Source organism: Vanessa atalanta, chromosome W (genome assembly GCF_905147765.1).
Source record: "Vanessa atalanta chromosome W, ilVanAtal1.2, whole genome shotgun sequence".
NCBI classification, from domain to species: domain Eukaryota; kingdom Metazoa; phylum Arthropoda; class Insecta; order Lepidoptera; family Nymphalidae; genus Vanessa; species Vanessa atalanta.
Genome location: NC_061901.1, coordinates 47,911 through 57,889, shown reverse-complemented (window position 1 = coordinate 57,889; position 9,979 = coordinate 47,911). Strand labels below are relative to the sequence as shown.

Genomic DNA, 9,979 nt, shown 5'->3' with positions numbered 1-9,979 from the left:
CGTCAGTCCATCCGGGCCTGGAGCTTTCTTCGGATTTAGGTTCAAAAGAACCATTTCCAGTTCCGCGGCGGTGAAAGGTGGATCGTTGTCCGACAGATCTTGAATTTCCTCCGGTGTTTTGTCCTCAGCGATCGCTCTTATTGATCGCTGTTTGTCATTTTCAGTTTCTACAGAGTCGTCGGGGTAAAACGTGCGCGCTAGTAATTCAGCTGACTTTTCTGGTGGTAGTGTTTCTCCAGCTGAATCTCTTAGGAGTAGGTCTTCGCTCCTTTTCGACGTTTTCCTTATTACCCTGTATACACCGTCCCAGACACTTTCACGGTTCTGGGTCGAACAAAACTCTTTCCAGCTTTGAGTGACAGCTTCGATCTCTCGCCCTTTGTAGTTTTCCCTTGCCTGTACGTACTCTTGGATCACGAGATGCCTTCGGCAGGGTGCAGCATTCCGGATTCGGCGTTTTTTCCTAAGCACATCCTTTCTTAGGTCTTCTAGGATGGCGGACCACCATGGTGGCCTAGGATCGCCTTTCCACGCCTTCATTTTGGGGATCGTGCTTTCGCAGGATTCATGGATAATTGATGTGTAGGTGTTAAACATCTCCTCCAGCTCCTCGGATGTTGTGAGGGCTGAGACGCGTTCCAGCGTTATTCCACTGTCGACGAGCTTTATCCTGAAGTTGGTGGAGAAGTCAGACCACTTCGCTTTCCTGGTGTTGTATTTGCGCGTAGAGATGGGCTTCAAGGGTTCTAGAGCCCTCTCTAGGCGCAAGCTGAAGGTGATAGCGTTGTGGTCAGATGTTATGAGACTCCTATCCACTCTCCAGCCTTCCACTCTGCCCAACAGTGATTCGCTGGTCAACGTCACGTCCACGCAGCTGGCGTACAACTTATCCCCTCGATAAGTTTCGAAGGTCGGCACGCTGCCGGTGCTTAAGATGTGGAGGTCCATTTCGGTAATGAAGGCGTGGTATTCTGCTCCGCGAGTGTCCTCGGAGTTGCTGCCCCACCAGTGGCTCCAGGCATTCACGTCTCCTGCCACCAGCAAGTTGTTGGTTGGAACCTTGTGTATGGCTGCCCTTATCTGATGTAGGTAGGGGAGTAGGTCTTGGTCTCCCTCGAAGTACACGGACAGCAGGCATAGCCTCAACTGACCCGCTCGCAGGAAGACAGCTGCAACGTTCTCGGTGACAATCTGGGGGTCGTGGATGACTTCCAGCCTATCACCGAAGACGACAATGGCTGCCTTCACTGGTTTTTGACGGCTCAGGGTGCACTGGATGACTTGTGTGCCGGGGTGTTGCTTCATCACGCCTGTCCTTCCTACGTAGGGTTCTTGGACAAGTGCGACTGTTATTCCCTTATCTCGAGCCGTCTGGAGCAGCTCAGCCGTGGCCAGCCTTGAGCGCTGCAGGTTTGCCTGTATAAATGAAAGCCTGCCCGCCCTGCCGTCCGCGCACTGAGGTGAGACCGGTGTAGGGGGTAGGAGGGAGCCCTCAGCAATATTGGATCCGGGATCTCGCTATGTGGTCCCATTTCTGTCTTTCCTGGCACTCTTCGCTGTAAGCCGTGTGTGCCAGGTCTGAGGCGTCCCTTTTGGCACGGACACAGTTCGCGCAACGTGGTGCTTCGGCTTTTGCCCTGACTGGACAGTCCTTTCCTTCGTGGTCGCCGCTGCAGAAGCCACATGTTTCTGTTGTGGCCTTGCAGAGATGTCGGGTGTGCCCGTAACCCAGGCACTTGGCGCATTGGATAAGGGGAGACTGATCCTCTACAGAGCATCTGCCGAAGCCCACGTAGATTTTGGACGTCTGCGTGAACCGCCGCCATACTTCCGGGGACACCTCCAGGACTGGGTGACATTCATGGGGGTTTCGGGCACGCTTCCTGTAGCGTACCCTCATCTTGAGGTCTGCTTCACCAACGCCTTGCAGGAGGTGTTTATTCTGCGATTTTGTGTAGTCTATTATCTCTTCGTTGGTGAAGCAGGCCAAGACTCCCCGCACACAGACGAGTGGGTTCCGATTTGCCGGCTCCTTAATATTTAGGTCCTTGTTGGCTTGGACCCGGCTCCTTACTAGGTTTAAGTCCTCTTTTGATGCGCACCTGAGGACCACTTTCTGGTCCCTGGCTTTTCGGACCCTGTCCACTCTCGCCCCGGTGTTTTTCAGATCCAGGGCGGTTCTGATTTTGGTGATCACCGCTTCACTGGTCTCTTCCGGATTTTTCGAAGAGATAATCAGCGTGTGATTGGGGGGTTGAGCGGGCTTTGGTGGTTTGGCAGCCGCTTGAGCGAAAGTGGCCGGGCCGGTTGTCGGCTTTTCGCTCAACTCTGTAACCCCCTTTTTGATGGTGGCCAGGGTCTGCTTCACCTCCTGTACCGCCAGTTCAGTCTCTAAGGACGGTCTCGGAGGCGAAGCGGACTTGGGTTTGATTTCTTTTAGGGTGCGCAGGTCTGAGGACATTATTGTCAGTGTTTTTTTTTTAAATCCTGTAAGTGGGGAGTCGGGTCTTGCGGTGGAGTGTGTGGCTTTTTATTTTCAATTTGGGATTGTATTTCTGTTAGTTTTTCTTGTATTATGGTCATGTGTTCCTTGAAGCTGCTGTCGACCTCAGGGGGGGATGGGGGGACGGCTATTTGTGGCGTAGACGGTAGGTCTGCGACAAGGCATTTGGTCTTCTCCGCCTCCTGTCGCAGGACATCAAGCTGGTTACTTAGGGAACCAATGCATCGTTGGATCCCTATGATGCCGGCCTCCATCTTCTCCCATCTCTTATCGTCCTTTGTGTTGGTGGTGATGGGAGTTTGGGTCATTAGTCGTCCCTCCATCCTTCCCTGCACCTCTCGGATCGTTTTGATGTTGGCGAAAGGCTCTGCGGTCTCGTAGCCTAGCCAGCTTCGGACCGCCTGAGTTTCCTTTAAGACTTCTTTAATGGCCTTCCTAGCCTCTAGTAATTCTTCCGCCACTGATGCTGCTTCGGCCTGGAACAGTTTGATTTGTTTGTTATGCGCCCTCTCGGCCTGCACCAGTTCTCTAGCGTGCCGGGAGCGCTCCTGTTCCAGGTTATTTTTGTGGCGGTTTCTAGAGTCCGAGAGGGAGAGTACGGTCTCATACAGCCCCTGCAGGCAATCGTGGACAGTTATTTTTGCCTCCTTTTTCATCGTGGTAGCAATTTCCAACGCCTCCTTGCCCTTTCGCAGGAATTCATTTGCTGCTCCCGTAACCATGTCCATTTCGACTCCGGTACCTCTCCTGGGAGTTGTGTATAGGAGACTTACTCTCCTTTTGTAAGAGGCACCCGAACCGACTGAGGAAGTCTCCATATCCTCGCCAATATCTGACTCTGCCTGCTGTAACCGGTCCTCTAGGTGGTGTGTGAGGACAATTTCTGCCACGTTTGAATGTGATGGTTGTGGCTGGTCGGAGGTTGGTCGCGATGGCTGCGAGGATGGTTTTTTAGCTCTTGTGAGGACCTTTTGCCTAAGGGTCCTTTTTTCGGGGGCAGCTTCCGCTGTTTTGCGTTGGTTGACAATGTCGGATTTGGATGACATTTTTTTTTTTTTTTTTAAGTCAGTACGGGCTCACCTTTTCTTGATGTTGTTTTGAGATGACCCGCTGAGTACGCCGAAAATCGCCGTGCGTGGTTGTTCGCGTGACTTGCGCGTGATTCAAACCGGAAAACCGTTGGGGCCAGATGATAGGGCACGTCTTTCTGGTTCTAACGAGCCCAAGCTCGGTATGCCTAGGAAGCTCCGTTCCCGAGTTATGGCTCGCGTATTCCAACCTTGGAGGGGGGGGGGAGATCTCGTGTGTCACACGAATAAAGGATAAAAAAAGTTTTTTTTTTTTTTGTAGAGGGGTTGGGTTGGTGTGGTTGGGGTGGTTTGTTGGGGGTGGAAAATAGGGGTTAAAGGTAATTGGGGATAAGGGTTAAGGGTTTTCCCTTGCAGGCTTCCCTGCGGTGTTTACCCTTGGGAACTGTGACTTAAGGACACAGTGGGGGTGGAATTTTGGGGGTTGGGGTTGTAGGGGGTAGTTTTTTTTTTTTTTTTTATAAAGGATATCTTTGGAAAGGGCTCCTCACGCCGGTTCAAATGAGTCCTCGCAAGGGGGGATAGGGTGCTGGGAAGGTTGGATTCTTCTGGTCCTCACCTGTCGGCCTGTTCTGATGGTGGTTGGAAGCTGCTCCTCCGATGGGGCGAAGTCTTTGCACTGTCTCGGGTCTGCAGCGGCGTCCTACGCGGTGTCGGCGCTTGAGCACGTGTGCCGCGTGTTATAGGTTATGAGTGCAGACCGCGTGGTTTTAAGGTTATATTTCTAATATTTATAACCTTAATATCTTCGCCAGATGTTACCCGATCTTCTCGTGGAGGGTGTCGTTGGAAAGATCTTATTCTCCTCTGTTTGGCGGTGATTTTACAGCTATCTTTGGCACTCCTCCTGGGAGCAGCTAAGGGCGAACTTTGGTGTCCTGTGTCTCGGGAATCCTTGGTCCTAGGATGCTGCCAACGATAATCCTCGCGAATCAGACACTTGTTATTCACGCGAACACTTTTTTATTGCGATCGGCTCGGAATTCTATTTTTTACGAATTTTTTTTCGCGGAGCCGATGTGTTTTTCTTAGATGTTAGGCGTGTACTGGGTTCGGTTAGGTTTTTTTTTTTTTTTAAAAACTTTGCTCCCTCTATTTTTTCGCTAAAAGTTACGTTAGGACAAACGGGGAAAATCCCTCATGGACGCCTGGGAATGGATGGCCCAGGCAGTGCCGGACTCTTACCGGCTAAAAACCCCGTTTGTCATCAAAAGTCAATTCTAGTCTTATTTGTTCCTCCCGTTTTCCCCTGATGTATATTCAGGGCCTTTATTTACATGTTTTATATACAATTAAAACTTATACCTACTTCACAAACATATTTTATATTTTACAATTACACATTAACGGCAAATTACTAAAACTAACTATTCCTAATATTTACAATTTTACATATTTTATTGCAATAGTCCATGAAATCTTTCCTGTGCTCTTTATCCTCAAGTAATTCCGGTAGGCTACTCCTTTCTAGTTTCACCCCCGTTTTTTGTTCTAGATTATATTTGTCAGTTTGGTGGATAGGGCACTCTAGTAGGCAATGCAGCGTGGATTCCACCGCTTGTGGATCGCATAGACATGATGGGTTCTCCTTACACTTGAAACGGTGCAAGTATTCGGAGAACCCACCATGTCCCGTGAGCATCTGCGTTAGGTATCCCTGGAGTTTGATTTTCCTAATTATTTTGTATGCCTTAACCGCGTCCGGAAAGAACGCTCTCGTTACGGAAGCCGTCCCTCCCGACTGGTATCGCCGGTTCCATTCATCGAGAGTCTTCTCACGAATGTTCCTCTTGACGAATGAAACCGGAACCTGGTCGTAGTCCGGCTTTCTCCGGCTCGAGAGCGCTGCTTCCTTCGCCAGGCAGTCGGCGCGTTCGTTCCCGGGGAGACCCGCGTGGGCTTTGATCCAAAACAAGAACACCATCTTGTTTTGTACCAAAGCCCGATGTAAGTTGCGTCTGATCTCCACCGCTAACGGGTGAAGGTTCCATTGGCCCGTTACGGTCTCCAGCGCTGCTCTGGAGTCACTGTACAGACCAAAGGAACTCCCCCCGTTCTTGAGGATTTCGCCTGTGGCTCTGCAGATGGCCAGGAGTTCCGCCTGGTAGACTGTGCAGTACGCGGGTAGGCTAAGTTTGACTGCCTTGGTCTCGACCTCATTATTCCATACGGATAATGCTGCCCCGACCCGGCCGCCAATCTTGCTCCCGTCGGTGAATATTCGCACCTGCTGCACATTGTTCAGGTCTACCTGGTTCTGGTCCGAAAGACTTCGGATCTCCAGGTCCATCTGCATCGCCGGATGAGGAGCGTCCGCAAATCCAGCCGCTCGTTCGGTCTCTCGATCGCCTAGTACTGAGCGGGATGACCCTCTCCGTGCTTCATAAAGGGCGGCTGCTTCCTTTACTCTCAGGTCGAGAGGCAGTATCCCGGCCAGTAGTAGTGCCGCGTTCAGAGAGACTGTGCGGTAGGATCTACAGAGCTTCTGGGCGAAACCTCTCTGGACCGCGTTCAAATATTTTTGGACTCCAAGTTTCCCCGCCGCAGGCGCCCACGCCGCTGCTGCATAAATTATGACTGGCTCTATTGCAGCCGTATAAATTGTTTTAATTATCTTTGGGTGTAGCCCCCAGCTAACCCTTGCGGCTTTCGATAATTTCTTGTAAAAATCTGCGCCTTTGGCACATATGCTTGCGACGTGTCTATTAAAAGTAAGCTTTCTATCTATAATGAGCCCCAGGATTTTAATCTCTTCGGTCATGCCGATGTCCACCCCGGCCATGCTCAAACGTGGGGTGTCATATTTTATTTTATTGGTAATTGTCATTGCGCAGGTCTTTTGCGGTGCAAATTTTAGTTTATTTGCTACACCCCATTCGTGAGCAAAACTCAGGGCGTCACCGGCCTGTCTTTCTATCTCGAGAGCCGTATCTTCCGCGAATACCATCACTATATCGTCTGCGAAGGCTTGACAAAAGTACTTCTTTTTTGCCATTTCCTGCAATAGTGGGTCTAACAGGAGGTTCCACAGGATAGGGCCACCTATTGACCCTTGCACACATCCTTTATTTGTAGCTCTTATCGTTTCTTCCCCAGCGTATCTGAGTCTGACTTTTCTGTTGTCGAGATAACTATCTAGTAGCCTCCTGATATTTACCGGTACTTTTTCCTCAGCCAGTCGAATTCTGATTGCTGGCCACCATGCGCTGTCGAAGGCTCCCTCTATATCTAGTGACACCAGGGCGACAAGCTTTTTGAGCTTTATCTGCCCCTTTATGTGGTGTATCAGGGTATAGAGGGCGTCCTCGGTGCTCTTCTGGGGCATGAATCCGAACTGGCGAGTACTGAAACGCGGTATTAGCTGCCATTTCATCCTTGCTACTATCATCTTTTCCAGGACCTTCCCCAAAACTGGCAGCAGGCCTATTGGTCTATATGATTTGGGGTTCGTGTAATCTTCCTTGCCCGGTTTTCTCAATGCCACCACTGTGGCTTCCTTCCAGGTGTCCGGGAAGTATCCTATTTCTAGGCACTTATTGTACAGGGCAAGGAAGGCGTCCGGGTCCTGGTGTATAGCTCGACCGCATATGTCCGCGGTGAAACCATCCGCACCTGGAGCCTTCTTTGGATTAAATCCTCCGATCGAAATGCACTGTACCAATTTGGGTTCGGTTAGGTTAGGTTAGGTTAGGTTAGGTTAGGTTAGGTTAGGTTAGGTTAGGTTAGGTTAGGTTAGGTTAGGTTAGGTTAGGTTAGGTTAGGTTAGGTTGGGGTACATGTCAGTCACCTCCTCGTGGTGTACCCTGGGCAACGGGGCCGGCTTGAGCTTGCTCGTCGGCCACGGCTAAGACTGGCGGGAGGGATGCCGCGGGGCTGCTCCTGGTACGTCCCTGATCGGCGTCAGGGCGGACCATGTGAGTGGCCTCGTTGGCTAGGAGGGAGTGGGAGGGCTCGCTACTCGAGCCTCCCAGGTGTTTTACACCGGCGGTTTGCGGCGGAGCCTACCATCTTATCCGCCGCAGGGCGTCAGCTTCGTTGACGCCCAGCCTCCAGTGACGGACTCGGGGGAGTTCGCCACATTCCCGCGTGGAGGATGAGGAGGAAGGCGCGCACTAGGCGCGCTTTCCATGTATATTCAGCCGCCTTACGGCGGCTGCCGCTGGTGGGGTCGCGGTTGCATGCCCTTGGCGATCCCGTGGCCTCACCACTCGGCGGCATGGTGGAAACCCGAGGATGGTTTTAGTGGGTAGGACAGGGCATTAGCACTAGCGTGCCCTGGCACGGGGCATTAGTTCCCGGTTGAGTCCCACATACCCGTCCCGGTCCCCCGACCGGGCGGCATGCGTAAATGCATTTCCTCCTCGTTAAACAAAAAAAAAAAAAGGTTAGGTTAGGTTGGGGTACATGTCAGTCACCTCCTCGTGGTGTACCCTGGGCAACGGGGCCGGCTTGAGCTTGCTCGTCGGCCACGGCTAAGACTGGCGGGAGGGGTGCCGCGGGGCTGCTCCTGGTACGTCCCTGATCGGCGTCAGGGCGGACCATGTGAGTGGCCTCGTTGGCTAGGAGGGAGTGGGAGGGCTCGCTACTCGAGCCTCCCAGGTGTTTTACACCGGCGGTCAGCGGCGGAGCCTACCATCTTATCCGCCGCAAGGCGTCAGCTTCGTTGACGCCCAGCCTCCAGTGGCGGACTCGGGGGAGTTCGCCACATTCCCGCGTGGAGGATGAGGGGGAAGGCGCGCAGTAGGCGCTCTTTCCATGAATATTCAGCCGCCTTACGGCGGCTGCCGCTGGTGGGGTCGCGGTTGCATGCCCTTGGCGATCCCGTGGCCTCACCACTCGGCGGCATGGTGGAAACCCGAGGATGGTTTTAGTGGGTAGGACAGGGCATTAGCACTAGCGTTCCCTTGCACGGGGCATTAGTTCCCGGTTGAGTCCCACATACCCGTCCCGGTCCCCCGACCGGGCGGCATGCGTAAATGCATTTCCTCCTCGTTAAACAAAAAAAAAAAAAGGTTAGGTTAGGTTAGGTTAGGTTAGGTTAGGTTAGGTTAGGTTAGGTTCGCCCGAAATCGCCGACCTTCGGGCGACGTGCTGCCGGGCGCGGAGGGCCTACGTCCGCTGTCGAAGGCGCAACGGCCTCGACACGGACCTGGAGGGACAGATGCTGGACGCTTATCGCCAGTTGAAAAAAGATCTGCAGCTGGCGATAAGCAAGGCCAAGGAGAAGGCCAGGGAGGAGCTTCTGGCGGGTCTCAATCGAGACCCGTGGGGGCGCCCGTACCGCGGCGTACGCGGAAAGTTCCGCACCCAAGGCGCCCCCGTCACTGAGACGCTGCCGCCGGAACTCCTCCTGCGCCTGGTCGGGGAACTCTTTCCCCATCCAGGCGAGCATGTCCCTCCGCAGATGGCCCCCCGCTCCGTGATCGAAGACGCAGTGGCTCCACCACTGATCACGGAGCGGGAGATGGAGATGGCCCTCGGCCGCTTGAGGGCCAAGAACACGGCGCCGGGTCCGGACGGGGTTCCAGGGCGTGTTCTGTGCGACGCCCTGGAATTCCTGGGTGCAAGGCTTCGGGAGCTGTTCGACGAGTGCCTGTGCAGCGGGCAGTTTCCGAAGCCTTGGAAGGAAGGAAAGTTGGTCCTGTTGCCGAAGGAAGGTCGGCCGATGGATTCCCCTTCGGCATACAGGCCAATAGTGCTGCTGAACGAGACGGGCAAACTCTTCGAGAAGGTCCTCGCAGCCCGTCTCGTTCAGCACCTCGAGGAGGTCGGTCCGGGTCTCTCAGAGGCTCAGTACGGGTTCAGGGCGGGCCGGTCGACGGTCGACGCCCTGGACGCCCTGAAGACTCGGACGACGGAAGCGGTGGCCCGGGGGCAAGTCGTCCTGGCGGTGTCGCTCGACGTGGCGAACGCCTTCAACAGTCTCCCTTTCGAGACGATACGGGAGGCACTCCGATACCATGGGGTGCCGACCTATCTCAGGAGGCTGCTGGAGGCGTACCTCCAGGACAGGGAGGTCCTCTGGGCGGGGGTCGATGGGAGGCTGGTCCGGCGTCGGGTAGGCTGCGGCGTTCCACAGGGGTCGGTTCTCGGCCCAATCCTGTGGAACGTCGGTTTCGACTGGCTCCTGCGAGCTCCCGTCCTTCCCGGGATGGGGGTGTTGTGCTACGCTGACGACACCCTCGTCACGGCGACTGGGCGGGACTTTCGGGAGGCGGCACGCCTCGCCGAGGTCGGAACGGCTCTCACCGTGGACCGTATGGGAATGCTGGGCTTGAGGGTCTCCATATCCAAAACGGAGGCCCTCCTGTTCCACGGTCCACGGCAAGGACCCCCACGAGGGGCGAGTATCACCGTCCGGGGGACGGTGATCAAGGTGCAGGCCCAG

General features: G+C 54.0%; 1 protein-coding gene across 1 annotated transcript; it reads right to left on the bottom strand.

Moving 5' to 3' along the window:
* Positions 1–4,078: 4,078 nt before the first annotated feature.
* LOC125075464 lies at positions 4,079–8,348 on the bottom strand. The gene is made up of 4 exons (XM_047687181.1): positions 8,331–8,348; positions 4,976–7,243; positions 4,354–4,500; positions 4,079–4,234 (listed from the first exon to the last, which is right to left on the bottom strand). Exons 1-4 carry the CDS (start codon positions 8,346–8,348, stop codon positions 4,079–4,081), a joined length of 2,589 nt encoding a protein of 862 aa, XP_047543137.1.
* Positions 8,349–9,979: the final 1,631 nt, after the last annotated feature.

Excerpts from the sequence above, each read along its gene's own strand:
- LOC125075464 (XM_047687181.1), bottom strand. Across the intron at positions 4,501-4,975 it reads GCAATAAAATATGTAAAATT|CATCCTAGGACCAAGGATTC; the intron begins GTAAATATTAGG and ends TATCGTTGGCAG. Across the intron at positions 4,235-4,353 it reads ACCCTCCACGAGAAGATCGG|GACGCCGCTGCAGACCCGAG; the intron begins GTAACATCTGGC and ends GACACCGCGTAG.